This window comes from Salmo salar, chromosome ssa20 (assembly GCF_905237065.1).
Source record: "Salmo salar chromosome ssa20, Ssal_v3.1, whole genome shotgun sequence".
Taxonomy (NCBI): Eukaryota; Metazoa; Chordata; class Actinopteri; order Salmoniformes; family Salmonidae; genus Salmo; species Salmo salar.
Window position 1 is genome coordinate 78,768,908 of NC_059461.1, and position 23,302 is coordinate 78,792,209.

The window sequence follows — 23,302 nt, forward strand, 5'->3', positions numbered from 1 at the left end:
CCTGTACCCCTCTCCTCTCATCTCCTCACCCCTCCTCTCTCCTCTCATCTCCTCACTCTGTACCCCTCTCATCTCCTCTCATCTCCTTACCCTGTACCCCTCTCCTCTCATCTCCTCACCCTGTACCCCTCTCATCTCCTCTCATCTCCTCACGCTGCACCCCTCTCCTCTCATCTCCTCACCCCTCCCCTCTCCTCTCATTTCCTCACCCTGCACCCCTCTCCTCTCATCTCCTCAACCTGCACCCCTGTCCTCTCCTCTCCTCACCATGTACCCTCTCCTCTCATTTCCTCACCCTGCACCCCTCTCCACTCCTCTCATCTCCTCACCCTGTACCCCTCTCCTCTCCTCTCCTCACCCTGTACCCCTCTCCTCTCCTCTCATCTCCTCACCCTGTACCCCTCTCCTCTCCTCTCCTCACCCTGTACCCCTCTCCACTCCTCTCATCTCCTCACCCTGTACCCCTCTCCTCTCCTCTCCTCACCCTGTACCCCTCTCCTCTCATCTCCTCAACCTGCACCCCTGTCCTCTCCTCTCCTCACCATGTACCCTCTCCTCTCCTCTCATCTCCTCACCCTGCACCCCTCTCCACTCCTCTCATCTCCTCACCCTGTACCCCTCTCCTCTCCTCTCCTCACCCTGTACCCCTCTCCTCTCATCTCCTCACCCTGTACCCCTCTCCTCTCCTCTCATCTCCTCACCCTGTACCCCTCTCCTCTCATCCCCTCACCCTGTACCCCTCTCCTCTCCTCTCCTCACCCTGTACCCCTCTCCTCTCATCTCCTCACACTGCACCCCTCTCCTCTCCTCACCCTGCACCCCTCTCCTCATCCTCCGCCCATCTCCAATCCTATCCTCTCTCCCCCTATCCTCTCTCCTCCTATCCTCTCTCCCCCCTCTAGACTCATCGGGGCATGTGACGGAGGGTGTGTTGGAGCCGGAGAACACCCTGTCCCAGCAGATCAGTGAGGTGGTGAAACAGCCGGCCTTCATAGCGGGGATAGGAGCGGCCTGTTGGATCATCCTCATGATGTTCAGTATCTGGCTCTACCGACAGCGTAAGAAGAGGAGTGGCCTCAGCACTGACTACGCAGGCATCCGCAAGGGTCAGTACAACATGCCTCACCTAATGGCAGCACACTGGAATCACTAGTTCAAAGTGTCCTCGAGCACTGATCTAGGATCAGGTAACTCTATTCTCAACCCTTAATGTAACAGTTAATAGGATGAAAAATAGCTGAGCTTGTATCAGTGGTTAACCTCTTGGGGCTAGGTGGGACGCTAGCGTGCCACCCGTGGTGCACTCCATCAACAGCAGGTGCATTTCAAGAGCGGCAAATTTGAATCCAAATAAATGTAAAAATTCAAATTTTTCAAAAATACAACTATTTTACACCATTTGAAAGATAAACATCTCCTTAATCTAACCACGTTTTACGATTTCAAAAAGGTTTTACGGCGAAAGCATAAATTTAGAGTATGTTAGGACAGTACATTTACAAGAGTTGTGTGTAATGTTTTGTCAAGTCAAAGACAGGGTCACCAAAACCATAAAACCAGCTAAAATGATGCACTAACCTTTTACAATCTCCATCAGATGACACTCCTAGGACATTATGTTAGACAATGCATGCATTTTTAGTTCTATCAAGTTCATATTTATATCCAAAAACAGCGTTTTACTATGGCATTGATGTTGAGGAAATCGTTTCCCTCCAATAACCGGCAGTCAAGTCAGCGTCACAAATTAAATAATTAAAATTAGAAAACATTGGTAAAATATTATATTGTCATTTAAAGAATTATAGATTTACATCTCTTGAACTCAATCAACTTGCCAGATTTAAAAATAAGCTTACTGGGAAATCACACTTTGCAATAATCTGAGCACTGCGCCCAGAAAAATACGCGTTGCGATACAGACTAGACGTCATGTTGGGGAGATCTAAAATCGAAAATACTATGTAAATAATCCATTACCTTTGATTCTCTTCATCAGATGTCACTTCCAGGTATCACAGGTCCATAACGAATGTAGTTTTGTTCAAAAAAGCTCATCATTTATGTCCAAAAATCTCCGTCTCGTTAGCACATGATGTAAGCCAGCCGGACTTCTCGTCATGAACGAGGGGAAAAAATATATTTCCGTTCGTTCAAACATGTCAAACGTTGTATAGCATAAATCATTAGGGCCTTTTTAACCAGAACATGAATAATATTCAAGGTGGACGAATGCATACTCTTTTATAACGTATTGGAACGAGGGTACCCAACATGAACTCGCGCGCCAGGTGTCTAATGGGACATCATCGTTCCATGGCTCTTGTTCGGTCAGATCTCCCTCCAGAAGACTCAAAACACTTTGTAAAGGCTGGTGACATCTAGTGGAAGCAATAGGAAGTGCCAAAATATTCCTAAGCCCCTGTGTTTTTCAATGGGATAGGTTTAAAGTCAATACAACACATCAGGTATCCACTTCCTGTCAGAAAATGTCTCAGGGTTTTGCCTGCCAAATGAGTTCTGTTATACTCACAGACACCATTCAAACAGTTTTAGAAACTTTAGAGTGTTTTCTATCCATATATAATAAGTATATGCATATTCTAGTTACTGGGTAGGATTAGTAACCAGATTAAATCGGGTACATTTTTTTTATCCAGACGTGCAAATGCTGCCCCCTAGACCCAACAGGTTAAGGGTCATAGTGTGATTCCTACGCCTACTCTCATATCAGCTCTCAATTAAGCCGCTCTTAGTTTTGAATTCACTTATCCTTAAAAACTCCAGTTACTGTATCACATCCCCCCAGCAATCCCTCCATCCCCCCAGCAATCCCTCCATCCCCTCAACAATCCCTCCATCCCCTCAACAATCCCTCCATCCCCCCAGCAATCCCTCCATCCCCTCAACAATCCCTCCATCCCCTCAACAATCCCTCCATCCCCTCAACAATCCCTCCATCCCCACAGCAATCCCTCCATTCCCCCAGCAATCCCTCCATCCCCTCAACAATCCCTCCATCCCCACAGCAATCCCTCCATCCCCTCAACAATCCCTCCATCCCCACAGCAATCCCTCCATCCCCACAGCAATCCCTCCATCCCCCCAGCATTCCCTCTATCCCCTCAACAATCCCTCCATCCCCCCAGCAATCCCTCCATCCCCCCAACAATCCCTCCATCCCCCAGCAATCCCTCCATCCCCTCAACAATCCCTCCATCCCCTCAACAATCCCTCCATTTCCTCAACAATCCCTCCATCTCCTCAACAATCCCTCCATCCCCACAGCAATCCCTCCATCCCCTCAACAATCTCTCCATCCCCTCAACAATCCCTCCATCCCCTCAACAATCCCTCCATCCCCTCAACAATCCCTCCATCTCCTCAACAATCCCTCTATCCCCTCAACAATCCCTCCATCTCCTCAACAATCTCTCTATCCCCTCAACAATCCCTCTATCCCCTCAACAATCCCTCCATCTCCCCAGCAATCCCCCCATCACCACAGCAATCCCTCCATCCCCTTAACAATCTCTCCATCCCCTCAACAATCCCTCCATCCCCTCAACAATCCCTCCATCCCCTCAACAATCCCTCCATCTACTCAACAATCCCTCCATCCCCTCAACAATCCCTCCATCCCCTCAACAATCCCTCCATCCCCTCAACAATCCCTCCATCCCCTCAACAATCCCTCCATCCCCTCAACAATCCCTCTATCCCCTCAACAATCCCTCTATCCCCTCAACAATCCCTCCTCTTACATGAAAGTCTTGCATCGTGCTGTATCATTTGACTTGAGGTGAGGTCTGCCGCCTGAAAATGGTCCCTAGTACTTTGAGAAAGTTAAAAGCCCTTGAACATCTGCAGCTGAAAAATGGAGCTGTCTCCTGCAGTGATGTCTTTTTATTCTGTTTTATATTTCCCTCTCTCTGATCCTGCCAGGGTATTTTTGTGTGTAGTTCTTCTTTTGAAGTGCGTCCTCCGGTCCCAGCAGTTTCTGTTAGCAGTTCCCATCTGAATGTGTCTGGAAAGACAGAACAACTTACTATGATGAGCATGAATCAAGGAGAAACTAACATTTCTCAAGCTTGAAGTATACTTTTGGAATAGTTTTGAGTGAAAGCCTATGATGCAAATGAGAGTTTGAAACATTGTGTCATACTGTTGCATAAGATTCCTTACCATACCATTGTGTTTTTCACTCTCTGTCAGTATCAGATTCTATGTGCTCTCTAGTAGTGGACACGGCCTACCTAACCTGCAGGGAGTTTACCTGACTGGATCCGATGTGACAGGGTTCAGTACATGCCCAACCTCTGCCCACAATAGTGTACGGAGTATGAAGGAGTGCTCTTAGGCTTTCTGTGTAGCTCTTTCCTGTGCTGCCTGGTTTATTATGCGGCTGCAGGCATTGCAGCTGCTACCTGCCTGCCCTCCCCATGCCCTCCCCATGCCCTCCCCATACCCCTACCTCCTTTTGCTGGGCTCAGGTACGCTACTGAGTGCCAGGGTCAGGAGAGGTACACCATTCAACCTGGAGACACAAACAATATACCGGCTTAGGTCTGAAACCACCTCTGTCATACTGCCTATTGTGAGTCATGGAAAAGAAAGAGAAACCTGGATGAACCTAGAAAACCTGTCATTGCTTTGGAAAAGCCTTAGTTTCTACCCATGGTACCTCAGAGCTCTATCATGGTTGAACATTAATGTTGGAGTATAGTGAACATAATGGACTTCGGTGTCTCTATAGACTATAGAATTGACAGTGTTCATCTTGGAGGTTGACTGCATCATGTGCTAGTGTGCTTTAAGTTCTAATCTGTGTTGCTATGGTTAGACAGATGCTAAAATCACAGGGTTGGTCTTCTTCATGGAAAAGGGTTGTGTGGTATGTTCAAAATGAAGCCATGCCCACATGCTATGCGCACATACAAAGCGTTTAACACTAGAAAAGCCTCGAGGGACCCCAGTTTGAGCCAATCAGAAGTCTTTCTGACTGCAACATTCCAACAGCTTAGTACATATATTTAGTATATACTTTCGCAAAAATAATAATTTTGTTATGTTTATGAAGGTCTTGGCTAACATTAGAATATAAAGATATATTTTTTTAGGGGTGCTGAAATCAAAGGGTGGAACTTGTGGCCACGCAGTAGGATCTCTGAAGACTTTGTGAGCATCTGCTCTGCCCGGAGGCTGGAGAGAGAGAGGCTAGTGTGGAAGCAGAGGTTGGCTCTATAGACCATTAAGGACCCCTTCCTTTTCTTCCAGAGGAGCTGAGCAGTGCGTCAGTGTTTCCTCACATTAACTCTAACTCTCTGAGCACAGTAGGCAAATCTCGTCTCTCTCTCTCTCTCTCTCTCTCTCTCTCTCTCTCTCTCTCTCTCTCTCTCTCTCTCTCTCTCTCTCTCTCTCTCTCTCGCTCTCTCTCTCGCTGTCTCTCTCTCTCGCTGTCTCTCTGTCTCGCTCTCTCTCGCTCTCTTTCTCTCTCTCTATCTCTCTATTTCTCTCTCTCTATTTCTCTATTTCTCTCTCTCTTTCGCTCTCTCTCTGTCTCTTTTCTCTCTCAACCCCCTCTTTCTGCTATTTAAAACCACAAGAGGCCATGGTCTTTGTTGGAACTGGTAACCAAGAATGTTTTGAGAGAAGAAGAGTATAATTGCAACCACATGAAGCAACAAGCTGGACTCAGCGTGAAGTGGGTTGAACTGGAGCTGTAGGAGGAGACAGAGGAGTGTCTGTGTGTCTGTGTGTGCGCCTGTGTTTGTTTGTTCGTGCGTGTGTGTGTGTGCGTGCGTGAGTCTGTGTGATATGCCTCATCCAGCCAGTGAATAAGCTGTCTCTGACAGTCTCATCTCATTGTGGTAATTTGATTGAGTTATTTCAATCACGTTAATATTTCTCACCAAGCACCTCGCATTTCAAGTGTCAATCTCTCTCCTCTTCAAAGCCGAACCGCAGACAGGTTAAACCTTCCAAATAGAGCAATCTATTCAGCTGCTCTGAGCTTTAAGGGGAGCAGAGCAGGAATCCAAACAACAAGAAATAATTGTGGCATTAAAGGGACATTTGAAAGGTTGTGTTTACATAAATAAAAGGAGATGAAGAAGTGAGGACAGCTGTACCTCAGTGATAGATACAGTGCCTTCAGAAAGTATTCATACCCCTTGACAACAGCCTGAATTCAAAATGGATAAAACATTTCTCATCCATCTACACAAAATACCCCATAATGACAAAGTGAAAACACATTATTTTACATTTTTGCTAATTAATTGAAAATTAAATACAGAAATATCTCATTTACATAAGTATTCATAGCCCTGTGTCAATACTTTGGCAGTGATTAAAGCTGTATTTCTGGGAAAGTTTATATGAGCTTTCCACACCTGGATTGTGCAATATTGGCCCATTATTACTTTCAAAATATTTCATGCTCTGTCAAATTGGTTGTTGATCTTTTCTTGACAACCATTTCCTGGTCTTGCCATAGATTTTCAAGTAGATTTAAGTCTTAACTGTAACTCGGCCACTCAGGAACATTCACTTTCTTCTTGGTAAGCAACTCCAGTGTATATTTGGCCTTGTGGTTTAGGTTATTGTCCTGCTGAAAGGTGAATTCATCTCCCAGTGTCTAGTGGAAAGCAGACTGAACCAGGTTTTCTTCTAGGATTTTGCCTGTGCTTAGCTCCATTCAGTTAAATTGTTTTATCCTGAAAAACTCCCCAGTCCTTAACATACCATATGCTTGAAAATAATTTGGAGAGTCGTACTCATTAATTTATTGTTTTGGATTTGCCGCAAACATAACACTTTGTACGGAGGACAAAAAGTGAATTTCTTTGCCACATTGTTTGTGGTTTTACTTGTGTGCCTTGTTGCAAACAAGTTTTCTATCACTGTCATTAAACTTTTAAAGTCACCACTGGCCTCATGGTGAAATCCCTGAGCGATATCCTTCCTCTCTGGCAGCAGCATGAGGAAAGACACCTTTATCTTTGTAGTGACTGGTGTATTGATACACCATCCAAAGTGTAATTAATAACTTTACGATGCTCAAAGGGATATTCAAGGTCTGCTTTTTTTATTTTTACCCATCGACCAATAGGTGACGTTCTTTGTGAGACATTGAAAAACCTCCCTGGTCTTTGTGGTTGAATCTGTGTTTGAAATTCACTGTTGGACTGAGGGACCTGACAGATCATTTTATGTGTGGAGTGGATAGATAAGGTAGTCATTCAACATGTTTTACTTCTGAAATGTAGATATGTCATAACAAAAGGGTTGAATACTTATTGACTCTTATTGACTTTCAGCTTTTCATTTTAAATTAATTTGTTAAAATGTCTGAAAACAATTCTCAATTTAATCAATTATGAATTCAGGCTGTAAGAAAACAACATTTGGAAAAAGTTAAGTGGTGTGAAAACTTTCTGAAACTTTCTGTTCGGTGGGGTGGGGGGGTGGGGGTGGGGGGGGGGATGGATGCAATGGTTTATAGCCTAAATATTGGTTGATGATAAGGGAGAATATATTTTGTGAATTCCTCCTTCAATTTTTTATTGATTTATTTAGACAGATTAGAAACAGGAGGAAACAGAGGAGTGAAAGTGGGACTTCTGGGGCAGTAAGATGGCACATTTCATTAGAATTTTACACACTGAACCACACAGACACACTGTAAAAAAACGAACAATCTGGGGTGAATTGAAATAGACTCAAAAAACCACCAAGATGTACTTAATACAAATGTATTAAATTCATTTCAATGATTTTACCTCCAAAAATTAAGGATCAATACAACTTAATATGTTTCTCAAAATGTAGGTATATTTTATAAGAGGATAACCAAATATAGAGGAAATCAAGTGATTGAACTAATTTGAACTCTGGTTTTTATCTCCTTACATTTTACAGTTTAGTCATCCTTGCAATCTCCTGTCTATCTATCCACAGTGGCTCTGTTTTTAGAGGATTGTGGGTAATTCATTCCCACAACTTTTAATAGTAGAGGGAAACACAGTATCCTGCAATGTTGGCTGTAAAACCACCAGTTAATGCTGGTGAATTGAGCACTGTGCTCAACAATGCCTCTCAAAATGGGTTAAACTGGCAAATGATCAGATGCATAAATAATTGATTAAGTGGTGTTATAACACAGTGTCATGTTTCAAAACATCCTCAGGATGATGCGTTTCAGTACTCTACTAAAGTTAAGGTTTCGTCTCCTTCGAGTTGGTGGCAGCATATTTGCCACTAGTCTTGGTGTCACAAAGCACTTCATTTTAACATTGTGGAGAGAACCCTGTTGTGTTTAGCTCATTGGATTCAAGATAAATATATGTGTTGCTATTTTATGTTATATTTACGGTGTTTTTCTCTCTCGTTCCCCTTTCGTGTGCCTCTGCTTGGACCTACAGTGCCATCCTTTACCTTCACTCCTACAGGTAAGAACCTTTGATAATGCTTGACTCAATTCCATTGCACGTTCTCTATAAAATCTCATAACTATCAATTTATCCACCTTTCAATACAAGACTGCACTCACTGAGTTACACACAGTTGACCTGAACAGGCCTAGCAGTCATTCTACTCAGCCTGTCAGAAGACACACTCTTTGGTTAGAAGTACACAGCCACCAGAAAGGGAGCAGTGAGGTTTATGGTTGTACAAAGTGGTGTAGATAATGCGTTTAGAGGTAAACGCTTAAAGAGGAGTGAGCCGTGATGTGCCGTCCGTGCTACTAAGAAGCTGTTAAAACTGGCGGGGACTTGATCAAAGGGCTGCTGCTGCCCGCCTCTCTGCCTCTGATAGGATTTAGGATGATGACACATGGTCAGTCACATGGACCAATCAGACAGAGCTGTGGACACGGTGTGATGATGTGGAGGCCCATCTCACTCTCTCTCAATTCAATTCAATTTAAGGGCTTTATTGGCATGGGAAACATATGTTAACATTGTTAAAGCAAGTGAAGTAGATAATGAACAAAAGTTAAATAAACTATAAAAAGTAATAGTAAACATTACACTCACAAAAGTTCCAAAATGATAAAGACATTTCAAATGTCATATTATGTGCAAATATTTAAAGTACAAAAGGGAAAATAAATCAACATAAATATGGGTTGTATTTACAATGGTGTTTGTTCTTCACTGGTTGCCCTTTTCTTGTGCCAACAGGTCACACATCTTGCTGCTGTGATGGCACACTGGTATTTCACCCAATAGCTATGGGAGTCTATCAAAATTGGATTTGTTTTCAAATTATTTGTGGGTCTGTGTAATCTGTGGGAAATATCTATATATATCTCTCTATCTCTAATATGGTCATACATTTGGCAGGAGGTTAGAAAGTGCAGCTCAGTTTCCACATCATTTTGTGGGCAGTGTGCACATAGCCTGTCTTCTCTTGAGAGCCAGGTCTGCTCACTGAGTCTGTACATAGTCAAAGCTTTCCTTAAGTTTGGGTCAGTCACGTGGTCAGGTATTCTGCCTCTGTGTACTCTCTGTTTAGGGCCAAAAAGCATTCTAGTTTGCTCTGTTTTTTTTGTAAATTCTTTCCAATGTGTCAAGTAATTATCTTTTGTTTTCTCATGATTTGGTTGGGTCTAATTGTGTTGCTGTCCTGAGGCTCTGTGGGGTCTGTTTGTGTTTGTGAACAGAGCCCCAGGACCAGCTTGCTTAGGGTGCTCTTTTCTAGGCTAATTTCTTTGTAGGTGATGGCTTTGTTATGGCATGTTTGGGAATCGCTTCCTTTTAGGTGTTTGTAGAATTGAACGTCTCTTTTCTGGATTTTGATAATTAGATGTTATCGGACTAATTCTGCTCTGCTTGCATTATTTGGTGTTTTTACATTGTACACAGAGGATATTCTGTATGCAGAACCTCAATTTGGTGTTTGTCCCATTTAGTGAATTCTTGGTTGGTGAGCGGACCCCAGACCTCACAACCATGAGGGGCAATGGGTTCTATAAATTATTCAAGTATTTTTAGCCAGATCCTAATTGGTATTTTATGTTCCTTTTGATGACATAGAAGGCCCTTCTTGCCTTGTCTCTCAGCTCGTTTCACAGCTTTGTGTAAGTTAACTCAGCCTAAACATCAGTGCCACAGATTTGTATAGTTTTTGTGTGTGCTCTAGGGCAACGGTGTCTAGATGGAATTTGTGTTCCTGGCAACTGGATCTCTCTCTCTCTCTCTCTCTCTCTCTCTCTCTCTCTCTCTCTCTCTCTCTCTCTCTCTCTCTCTCTCTCTCTCTCTCTCTCTCTCTCTCTCTCTCTCTCTCTCTCTCTCTCTCTCTCTCTCTCTCTATATATATATATATATATATATATACCTGTGCTAATCCTTGTAAATCAGAGAGAGAGGGTGAGAAGAAAAGAGAGCGAGAGGGGGAGTTATGTGAATCTTGTGGTTGTGGTGACTAATCCCATCTGTGCAGAGCAGAGGCTTTATCTAAACTGTGAGAGTTGATTTTCTCCTCCTCGTCAGCCACGGGGCTTGGGATCACACCTAATACTTTTAATGCTGCAATCTTGTTTTTTGAACCGCTGGACCGCTTTCAGGTGAAACCTATTTAGTCATCTGGTTATTTTTGGGCCAGTTCCTTAATGCATGAGGTTAGAGTTGCTGCTTCTTTACGTTTATAATCCTAGAAGCTGCCTTGGCACTGAATGTAAATGCAGGATCTTGTCAGTGTTAATTTCCGCTAGATGTTGATTTGAGAGACATTACATTTTGCGTCGTGGAATTCCTGAATGCTCTCTTTCTAGCTTGAGAAAGAGAGAGAGAGAAAACACGACACCCTTAGCACACAGGGGGAAAAACACCTAACTGGAGGTGACAGCATTCCCTCCCCCATATCCCCCCCTAGACACAACTACGACAACATAACCAACAAAAACGGGTCTCAACTCCTGCAGGTCTATCGGAATGCTGGGTATGTACATAGTCAAAATCAAATAAAATAAAATGTATTTATATAGCCCTTCATACATCAGCTGATATCTCAAAGTGCTGTACAGAAACCCAGCCTAAAACCCCAAACAGCAAGCAATGCATGTGAAAGAAGCACGGTGGCTAGGAAAAACTAGCCACCAATTAGGCCACAACAAATGCTATCCCTTGTAGATAATTTCCTGGACAAAAGGTTTTGGCAGTAGAAGACCTAAACAATATATTTGACCTCTCAGCTTCCTTATCAAATATATAAATGTCAATGGTAGGCTTCGAGGGGACTCTCTTGGCAATAGTACTATAGACTACTTTATCACTGACCTCAACCCAGAGTCTCTTAGAGCGTTCACAGTCAGTCCACTGACACTTCTGATCACATCAGATCACTGCAAAATCATACTCTACTTGAACAGAGCTATGCTCAATCATGAGGCATCAAAACCAAAGGAACTGAATAATATTAAGAAATGCTATAGATGGAAGGAAAATAGTGTGGAAATCTTCCAAAAAACAATTAGGCCACAACAAATGCAATCCCTTGTAGAAAATTTCCTGGACAAAAGGTTTTGGCAGTAGAAGACCTAAACAATATATTTGACCTCTCAGCTTCCTTATCAAATCTATAAATGTCAAGCAGACCTAAGAAAATTAACAACAATGAAAAATGGTTTGATGAAATGCAAAAACCTAAGAAAGAAATTGAGAAACCTATCCAACCTAAAACATAGAAACCCAGAAAACCTGAGTCTACGCCTTCATTAACTTCTCTAGGGCCGGCGGGACGAAATCGTCCCACCTACGTAACAGCCAGTGGAATCCTGTGGCGCGTTATTCAAATACCTTAGAAATGCTATTACTTCAATTTCTCAAACATATGACTATTTTACACCATTTTAAAGACAAGACTCTCGTTAATCTAACCACACTGTCTGATTTCAAAAAGGCTTTACAACGAAAGCAAAACATTAGATTATGTCAGCAGAGTACCCAGCCAGAAATAATCAGACACACATTTTTCAAGCTAGCATGTAATGTCACAAAAACCCAGAAGACAGCTAAATGCAGCACTAACCTTTGATGATCTTCATCAGATGACAACCCTAGGACATTATGTTATACAATACATGCATGTTTTGTTCAATCAAGTTCATATTTATATAAAAAATCAGCTTTTTACATTAGCATGTGACGTTCAGAACTAGCATACCGCCCCCAAAAATTCCGGTGAATTTACAAAAAATATACTAAATTACTCACGATAAACGTTCACAAAAAGCAGAACAATTATTTTAAGAATTATAGATACAGAACTCCTCTATGCACTCGATATGTCCGATTTTAAAATAGCTTTTCGGTGAAAGCACATTTTGCAATATTCTCAGTAGATAGCCCGGCATCACAGGGCTAGCTATTTAGACACCCAGCAAGTTTAGCACTCACCAAAGTCAGATTTACTATAAGAAAAATGTTATTACCTTTGGTGTTCTTCGTCAGAATGCACTCCCAGGACTTCTACTTCAATAACAAATGTTGGTTTGGTCCCAAATAATCCATAGTTATATCCAAACAGCGGCGTTTTGTTCGTGCGTTCAAGACACTATCTGAAAGGGTAAAGAAGGGTGACGAGCACGGCGCATTTCATGACAAAAAAATTCGAAATATTCCATTACCGTACTTCGAAGCATGTCAACCGCTGTTTAAAATCAATTTTTATGCCATTTTTCGCGTAAAAAAGCGATAATATTCCGACCGGGAATCTGCGTTTAGGTAAAAAGAGGAAAGAAAATAAAGCACGGGGTCGACTCGTGCACGCGCCTAAGCCCATTGTCCTCTGATCGGCCACTTGCCAAAAGCGTAAATGTGTTTCAGCCTGGGGCTGCCTCGATATCATTCAGCTTTTTCCCGGGCTCTGAGAGCCTATGGGAGCCGTAGGAAGTGTCACGTTACAGCAAAGATCCTCAGTCTTCAATAAACAGAGACAAGAAGAACAAGATCTTGTCAGAGAGGGCACTTCCTGTAAGGAATCTTCTCAGGTTTTTGCCTGCCATATGAGTTCTCTTATACTCACAGACACCATTCAAACAGTTTTAGAAACTTTAGGGTGTTTTCTATCCAAAGCCATTAATTATATGCATATTCTAGTTACTGGGCAGGAGTAGTAACCAGATTAAATCGGGTACGTTTTTTATCCGGCCGTGTCAATACTGCCCCCTACCCCCAACAGGCTAAGGTGAATCACTAAAACAATACAGAAATACACTACGGAAAAAGAAGGAAGAGCACATCCGAAATCAGCTCAATGTAATTGAAGAATCCGTAGAATCTAACCACTTCTGGGAAAATTGGAAAACAAACAGCAACACAAAGAGTTATCTATCCAAAACGGAGATGAAGAAACAAACAGTAAAAAACATATACAGTGGTTCCTCCTTAAAACCGCGGACTTAGAGGTACCCAGTGTCACGGCTTCATTGCTCCAGACCACCACAAGGGGGAGTTAGAGCACTCATTATGCATTTGGGTCCCACGGTTTTTATATGACCAATCATATCGAGTGGTTCCAATGACGAATTTGACGCAGGCCACATGTCCCCGGTGACTTCAGCAAAGATGGCTGACAAAACATTACGGGGAAGCAAATGTATGTAGTTATAACGTCATAACGAGTCAAGCAAAAAATGTACAATTGAGAGGAATATGTTAGTTAACGTAGAGACAAACGATTGTGCATATATTTTTGTCGTTTAGTTAATTTACGAAAATCGCTATTCAGCAAGTTTTTTTCAGCCATATCCAATACCAGGTGTATCAAACTCATTCATTATAACAAGCAGGGAGCAGATTTCAAACCCTCAACTTTCATGCCCGAAGTCCAGCACACTATCGACTGTGCCCAAATGTATTAATTGGGGTTGGGGCCGATTGTGGCTAAAACACTTTATCAATTGGAATCTTTAACATGTGGAAAGGGGAAAAAGTATTATTATTAGTTTTTCACAAGCGTAGCAGGATGGTTTGTTAGCTGAACAATAGATTATTCAGCCTTTACTAAAGAATTGTATAATAGCCGGCTAGGTGTGAACACCCCCCCCAACTTGAGTTAGGTGTGAACCCCCCTCTCCCCAACTTGCAACAAATCATTTTCAGGACTATCTAGAAAAAGCAGCAGAGATGCGCAATAGGTTTCTTAGAAGAGGCTATTCCCCATAATGTGTGGATGAAGCTCTTAATTTGGCATTGGGGAAAACACGAGATGAACTGCTACAAAAAAGACCCGCTAAAGCTAAAGAACACAAAGAAGAAATGTCCTCTCACTGTCAACTGTGTTTATTTTCAGCAAACTTAACATGTGTAAATATTTGTATGAACATAACATTAACCTGTCTGGGCCAGTGGGACGCTTGCGCCCACCCTAATCAACAGCCAGTGGAATCGCGTCGCGCTAAATGCAAAACCTCATAAATGCTATAACTTCAATTTCTCAAACATATGACTATTTTAAACCGTTTTATAGATACACCTCTCCTGAATCGAACCACGTTGTCCGATTTCAAAAAGGCTTTACAGCAAAAGCAAAACATTAGATTATGTCAGCAGAGTACCCAGCCAGAAATAATCACACAGCCATTTTCAAAGCAACTAGCATGCATCACAAATACCCAAAACACAGCTAAATGCAGCACTAACCTTTGACAACCTTCATCAGATGACACTCCTAGGACATCATGTTACACAACACATGCATTTTTTGTTCGATAAAGTTCATATTTATGTATAAAAACAGCATTTTACATCGGCGCATGACGTTCAGAAAATCTTTTCCCTCAAATGCTTCCGATGATCAGCGCTACAATTTACAAAATTACTATTCGAAAACATTGTTAAAATGTAATATTGTCATTCAAAGACTTATAGATTAACATGTCTTGAATGCCATCTCTTTGCCAGATTTAAAAATAACTTTACAGGGAAATCACACTTTGTAATAAACAACGTGGTATGCCCAGAAAAGAAGTCTATGTTGGAGCCATCTTGGAACGATCAACCATCAAAAATACTATTGTAAATAATCCCTTACCTTTGATTATCTTTATCAGAAGGCACTTCTAGGAATCCCAGGTCCATAACAAATGTAGTTTTGTTCAAAAAAGTTAATAATTTATGTCCCAATAGTGTTAGCGCGCTCCGAAGGCTAGTAAAAATGTACCGTGTGCGTCTGACTTGTCGTCAGGAATGAGCAAAAAAAAATATCTTTAAGTTCGTTCAAACATGTCAAACGTTGTATAACATAAATCTTTAGGGGCTTTTTCAACCAGGGCTTCAATAATATTCCATTGGGACGGTTGCATTGTCTTTCAAAACGTTTCGAAAAGGGAGAGTACCCATGGGCGCCGACGTCACAATGGTAATGGCCCATCCCCTGTGACCAAGGTAAACATCCTCTCTTTCAGTCAATTTTGATGGTAGGAGGCTCAAACCACTTTGTAAAGACTGGGGACATCTAGTGGAAGCCATAGGAAGTGCTAAATGAATTGCAAGCCCCTGTGTGTTTCAATGGCAAATGTTTGAAGTGATATCCACACATCAGATTTCAGTTTCCTGTCAGGATTTGTCTCAGGGTTTTGACTGCCATATGAGTTCTGTTATACTCACAGACACCATTCAAACAGTTTTAGAAACGTTAGGGTGTTTTCTATCCAAATCAAACAATTATATGCATATTCTAGTTACTGGGCAGGAGTAGTAACCAGATTAAATCGGGTACGTTTTTTTATCCGGCTGTGCAAATACTGCCCCCTAGCCATAACAGTTAAACAACTGAGACATAAACTGAACAAGTTCCACAGACATGTGACTAACAGAAATGGAATAACGTGTCCCTGAACGAAGGGGGGGTCAAAATCAAAAGTAACAGTCAGTATCTGGTGTGGCCACCAGCTGCATTAAGTACTGCAGTGCATGTCCTCCTCATGGACTGCACCAGATTTTCCAGTTCTTGCTGTGAGATGTTACCGCCCTCTTCCACCAAGGCACCTGCATGTTCCTGGACATTTCTGGGGGGGAATGGCCCTAGCCCTCACCTTCCGATCCAACAGATCCCAGATGTGCTCAATGGGATTGAGATCCAGGCTCTTCGCTGGCCATGACAGAACACTGACATTCCTGTCTTGCAGGAAATCACGTACAGAACGAGCAGTATGGGTGGTTGCATTGTCATGCTGGAGGGTCATGTCAGGATGAGCCTGCAGGAAGGGTACCACATGAGGATGATGTCTTCCCTGTAACGCACAGCATTGAGATTGCCTGCAATGACACTAAGCTCAGTCCGATGATGCTGTGACACACCGCCCCAGACCATGACGGACCCTCCACCTCCAAATCAATGCCACTCCATGATGCCATCTATTTTGTGAGGTGCACCAGTCCCTCCTGCAGCAAAGCACCCCCACAACATGATGCTGCCACCCCGTGCTTCACGTTTGGGATGGTGTTTTTCGGCTTGCAAGCCTCTCCCTTTTTCCTCCAAACATAACAATGGTCATCATGGCCAAACAGTTCTATTTTTGTTTCATCAGACCAAAGGACATTTCTACAAAAAGTACGATCTTTGTCCCCAAGTGCAGTTGCAAACCATAGTCTGGCTTTTTTTGGGGCGGTTTTGAGCAGTGGCTTCTTCCTTGCTGAGCGGCCTTTCAGGTTATGTCGATATAGGACTCGTTTTACTGTGGATATAGATACTTTTGTACCTGTTTCCTCCAGCATCTTCACAAGGTCCTTTGCTGTTGTTCTGGGATTGATTTGCGCTTTTCGCACCGAAGTATGGTCACCTCTAGGAGACAGAACGCGTCTCCTTCCTGAGCGGTGTGACAGCTGTGTGGTCCCATGGTGTTTATACTTGCGTACTATTGTTTGTACAGATAAACGTGGTACCTTCATGCATTTGGAAATTGCTCCCAAGGATGAACCAGACTTGTGGAAGTCTACAATTTGTTTTCTGAGGTCTTGGCTGATTTCTTTTGATTTTCCCATGATGTCAAGCAAAGGGGCACTGAGTTTGATGGTAGGCCTTGAAATACATCCACAGGTACACCTCCTATTGACTCAAATGATGTCAATTAGCCTATCAGAAGCTTCTAAAGCCATGACATCATTTTCTGGAATATTCCAAGCTGTTTAAAATAGCTTTTCGGTGAAAGCACATTTTGCAATATTCTAAGTACATAGCCCAGCCATCACGGGCTAGCTATTTAGACACCCGGCAAGTTTAGCACTCACCAATATCAGATTTACTATTATAAAAGTTTGATTACCTTTTGTTGTCTTCGTCAGAATGCACTCCCAGGACTGCTACTTCAATAACAAATGTTGGTTTGGTCCAAAATAATCCATCGTTATATCCGAATAGCAGCGTTTTGTTCGTGCGTCCCAGACACTATCCGAAATGGTAAATCAGGGTCGCCCGCATGGCGCAATTCGTGACAAAAAAATTCTAAATATTCCATTACCGTACTTCGAAGCATGTCAACCGCTGTTTAAAATCAATTTTTATGCAATTTATCTCGTAAAAAAGCGATAATATTCCGACCGGGAATCTCCTTTTCGGCAAACAGAGGAAAAATCACAAAGACGGGGGCAGCCAGGGCACGCGCCTAAGCCCACAGTCCCTTGATCAGCCACTTGAGAAAGGCGATAATGTGTTTCAGCCTGGGGCTGGGATGACGACATTCAGGTTTTTCCCAGGCTCTGAGCTCCCATGGAAGACGTAGGAAGTGTCACGTTAGAGCAGAGATCCTTTGTAAAAGATAGAGATGGCAAAGAAGTTCAAGAAATGGTCAGACAGGCCACTTCCTGTAAAGGAATCTCTCAGGTTTTGACCTGCCATTTGAGTTCTGTTATACTCACAGACACCATTCAAACAGTTTTAGAAACTTTGGAGTGTTTTCTATCCAAAGCCAATAATTATATGCATATTCTAGTTACTGGGCAGGAGTAGTAACCAGATTAAATCGGGTACGTTTTTTATCCAGCCGTGAAAATACTGCCCCCTAGCCATAACAGGTTAAAGGCACAGTCAACTTAGTGTATGTAAACTTCTGATCCACTGGAATTGTGATACAGTGAGTTATAAGTGAAATAATCTGTCTGTAAACACTTGTTGGAAAAATGACTTGTGTCATGTCCAAAGTAGATGTCCTAACCGACTTGCCAAAACTATAGTTTGTTAACAAGAAATTTGTGGAGTGGTTGAAAAACGAGTTTTAATGACTCCAACCTAAGTGTATGTAAACTTACGACTTCAACTGTATATTTATATATAAAACATTTCTTACCGAGCCATGATGCCCGCAGATTGCCTTTGCCAATCGCTCATCATCTTCATTCATCAGTGAGTCAATGGCTTGAATAGTCATTGACTCACTCACACGTTTAAAAGGAAGGAGATGGAGTCACAATCCATGCCAGGCACACCTGTGAGCTCTGGAACTCCACCTCCGACAGGCAGAGTCAACATACAGTACGTGGCGCGTTCATCAGGTTTTCGGTTCACCCTGACATTTCCATTCCTCTTCTGACAACAGAACATGACCAGCTCACCAGGCACAGCAAGGGGCCGCCCGGACCGTTATGCTGTTCTGCTATTCCAAGGATGTGTAACCGAAGAGAGATACCACGAGTGGGCACAGAATACATAGCCTTCCTGCTGTGGCCATCTATTTCAGCACCATTTCGCGCTGCTCTGAGACAAGCATGGAGAAACGAAAATGTTCAAATATTCCATGATATTCTTAAGATATGTGTTGACTGAATATAAGCAAGTGATGTCTGCTAAATAATCAAATTAAGTTTCTCCATAAATAAATAATTCTAAATAACTGGCATTATTTACAAATTAGTGAGAATGTCCCATGTTCAAGAATTGCCTTTTTCTCGCTCACTCCAGGTTAAATGAAAACGAAATCTCCAAAATGTCATTACTTTTTAAACAAAGCGATTATTATTATTAATTCATTTACAATTATATAAAAGCCCCTTAGGTATTCTCATATATTCTCACAGATCCTAACGGAAAATCGGCATTAGATATTAATATAGAGTCCTCCAATCCTCTAAATGTAAGGAAACTGCCCCTTAGATATTAATATAGAGTCCTCCAATCCGCTAAATGTAATTATTGGCATCACAACTATGAAATAACACCAGTCTCCCGTGTGCCCTTCATTCTGTAGTACAGACACGACCTGCTCTCCCTTATGTAAGGAATTAGGCACTTTATTTTTTAGCATTATTTTATTAACTGTTTATTAGGCTACTGTGCAGTCTACAATACATACTGTAGTTAACATGGGAACGTGCCTTAGTCTTTACATAATAAGACTTGGCGTCCCGCTTGACAACATCCGGTGAAATTGGAGGGTGCACAATTCAAATAAATAATCATAATATTAAACATTTATGAACATACAAGTATCTTATCTCGTTTAAAAGCTTAAATTCTTATTAATCTAACGGCATTGTCCGATTTACAATAGGCTTTACAGCGAAAGCATACCATGCTATTGTTTGAGGACGGCGCCCCACAACATATTTTTTCAACCAGCACAGGCTTCATAAAATCACAAATAGCGATTAAATAAATGACTTACTTTTTAAAATCTTCCTCTGTTTGCAATCCCAAGGATCCCAGCTACAACATGAATGGTCGTTTTGTTAGATAAAATCCTTCTTTATATCCCAAAAAGTCTGTTTAGTTGGTGCCATCAATATCAGTAATCCACTCGTTCAACATGCAGACAAATGAATCCAAAAATCTACCACTAAACTTTGTTCAAACAAATCAAACTACGTTTCTATTCAATGCTCAGGCACCCTAAAATGTAAATAAACTATAATATTTCATACGGAAAGAAGTATGTTCAATAGAAAAGTATAATTAGCAGGTGTGCCACCTCTTCGTCGCGTGCCGACAGACTGATTGTCCACTGGGACTCAAGATTCTTCCTCGTTTTTGAAGAAACAAGCCTGAAACAATGAACAAAGACTGTTGACATCTAGTAGAAGCCATAGGATTTGCAATCTGGGAGCTGAATTACATAGGACCCATAGCTTTCCATTATAAGAACCTGGGACCTCAAAAACAAAACATTTCTGCTTGGTTTTTCTTTGGATTGTCGCCTGCCGTATCACCATTGTAAATACAACCTATATTTATGTTTATTTCTTTTCCCTTTTGTACTTGAACTATTTGTACATCATAACAACACTGTATATAGACATAATATGACATTTGAAATGTCTTTATTATTTTGGAACTTTTGTGAGTGTAATGTTTACTGTTAATTTTCTATTGTTTATTTCACTTTTGTTTATAATCTATTTAACTTGCTTTGGCAATGTAAACATGTGTTTCCCATACCAATAAAGCCCTTAAATTGAAAAATGTAATTTCATTGAGAGAGAGTAGAGCAAGAGAGGAGAGAGAGAGAGAGAGAGAGAGAGAGAGAGAGAGAGAGAGAGAGACAAATAGAGAGAGGCTCTAAACCTTTCCTCAGAGAAGAGTTTGTAATTAAAGTTAGAGTTTATCTCTCCTTCACACCGGCAGCTTAAAGCTCCATGAAAGAGTCCAACTTCCAGCGCGCTGAGCTTCAAACACACGCCAGGCCTGCCAGGAGACCAAAGCACTGTGCAGCGCCCTAATCCTCTTACACACATACCCTGTCACAGTGACTCCGTCTCCACCCATCTACACACGGGATGTAGTACACACACACATACATGCGTAAACACACACACATACACACACACACACTGTAAAAAATATCACACACTGCACATACAAACACAGGCTTACAGGAGAGACAAACACACTCCATGTTATTGTGTTTTGATAAGCCTGTTACTCTGGTGACGATTGTGATTATGGTATTCATGTCTGTACCTTTCTCTGTCTCTCTGTTCTCAGTGGCGTACCAGAGAGGGGGAGAGGCTGTCAGCAGTGCTGGAAGGTAAAAATACATGTCTCCTACAACAGAGAGTGTTGTCTACATGTCTACAATGAGAGGGAGTGTTGTCTACATGTCTACTATCATGTCTACTATGAGATGGAGTGTTGTCTACATGTCTCCTATGAGAGGGAGTGTTGTCTACATGTCTACTATGAGAGGGAGTGTTGTCTACATGTCTACTACAGTATGAGAGGGAGTGTTGTCTACATGTCTACTACAGTATGAGAGGGAGTGTTATCTACATGTCTACTACAGAATGAGAGGGAGTGCTGTCTACATAACTACTATGAGGGGGAGTGTTGTCTACATGTCTACTATGAGAGGAAGTGTTGTGTACATGCGTGCTATGAGAGGAAGTGTTGTCTACATGTCTCCTATGAGAGGGAGTGTTGTCTACGTCTCCTATGAGAGGGAGTGGTGTCTACATGTCTCCTATGAGAGGGAGTGTTGTCCACATGTCTACTATGAGAAGGAGTGTTGTCTACATGTCTACTATGAGAGGGAGTGTTGTCTACATGTCTACTATCATGTCTACTATGAGATGGAGTGTTGTCTACATGTCTACTATGAGAGGGAGTGTTGTCTACATGTCTACTATCATGTCTACTATGAGATGGAGTGTTGTCTACATGTCTACTATGAGAGGGAGTGTTGTCTACATGTCTACTATCATGTCTACTATGAGATGGAGTGTTGTCTACATGTCTACTATGAGATGGAGTGTTGTCTACATGTCTACTATCATGTCTACTATGAGATGGAGTGTTGTCTACATGTCTACTATGAGATGGAGTGTTGTCTACATTTCTACTATCATGTCTACTATGAGATGGAGTGTTGTCTACATGTCTACTATCATGTCTCCTATGAGAGGGAGTGTTGTCTACATGTCTACTATGAGAGGGGGTGTTGTCTACATGTCTACTATGAGAGGGAGTGTTGTCTACATGTCTACTTGACTATGAGAGGGAGTGCTGTCTACATGTCTACCATGAGAGGGAGTGTTGTCTTCATGTCTACTATGGGAGGGAGTGTTGTCTACATGTCTACTATGAGAGGGAGTGTTGTCTACTATGAGAGGGAGTGTTGTCTACATGTCTACTACAGTATGAGAGGGAGTGTTATGTACATGTCTACTACAGAATGAGAGGGAGTGCTGTCTACATGTCTACTATGAGAGGAAGTGTTGTGTACATGCGTGCTATGAGAGGAAGTGTTGTCTACATGTCTCCTATGAGAGGGAGTGTTGTCTACGTCTCCTATGAGAGGGAGTGGTGTCTACATGTCTCCTATGAGAGGGAGTGTTGTCCACATGTCTACTATGAGAAGGAGTGTTATCTACATGTCTACTATGAGAGGGAGTGTTGTCTACATGTCTACAATCATGTCTACTATGAGATGGAGTGTTGTCTACATGTCTACTATGAGAGGGAGTGTTGTCTACATGTCTACTATCATGTCTACTATGAGATGGAGTGTTGTCTACATGTCTACTATGAGATGGAGTGTTGTCTACATGTCTACTATCATGTCTACTATGAGATGGAGTGTTGTCTACATGTCTACTATGAGAAGGAGTGTTGTCTACATGTCTACTATGAGAGGGAGTGTTGTCTACATGTCTACTATCATGTCTACTATGAGATGGAGTGTTGTCTACATGTCTACTATGAGAGGGAGTGTTGTCTACATGTCTACTATCATGTCTACTATGAGATGGAGTGTTGTCTACATGTCTACTATGAGAGGGAGTGTTGTCTACATGTCTACTATCATGTCTACTATGAGATGGAGTGTTGTCTACATGTCTACTATGAGAGGGAGTGTTGTCTACATGTCTACTATCATGTCTACTATGAGATGGAGTGTTGTCTACATGTCTACTATGAGATGGAGTGTTGTCTACATGTCTACTATCATGTCTACTATGAGATGGAGTGTTGTCTACATGTCTACTATCATGTCTACTATGAGAGGGAGTGCTGTCTACATGTCTCCTATGAGAGGGAGTGTTGTCTTCATGTCTACTATGGGAGGGAGTGTTGTCTACATGTCTACTATGAGAGGGAGTGTTGTCTACATGTCCACTATGAGAGGGAGTGTTGTCTACATGTCTACTACAGTATGAGAGGGAGTGTTATGTACATGTCTACTACAGAAAGAGAGGGAGTGCTGTCTACATGTCTACTATGAGAGGAAGTGTTGTGTACATGCGTGCTATGAGAGGAAGTGTTGTCTACATGTCTCCTATGAGAGGGAGTGTTGTCTACGTCTCCTATGAGAGGGAGTGGTGTCTACATGTCTCCTATGAGAGGGAGTGTTGTCCACATGTCT

At 42.1% G+C, this 23,302-nt stretch overlaps 1 protein-coding gene across 3 annotated transcripts in view; it reads left to right on the forward strand.

Moving 5' to 3' along the window:
- Window positions 1–23,302, forward strand: part of robo1 (roundabout, axon guidance receptor, homolog 1 (Drosophila)) — a 652,577-nt gene that overhangs the window by 576,866 nt on the left and 52,409 nt on the right. For all 3 annotated transcript variants that reach the window (XM_045703986.1, XM_045703985.1, XM_045703987.1), the window contains 3 exons: window positions 903–1,106; window positions 8,427–8,453; window positions 20,926–20,968. In XM_045703986.1, coding sequence (XP_045559942.1) covers window positions 903–1,106; window positions 8,427–8,453; window positions 20,926–20,968 — 274 coding nt within the window. The remainder of the gene's footprint in view (window positions 1–902; window positions 1,107–8,426; window positions 8,454–20,925; window positions 20,969–23,302) is intronic.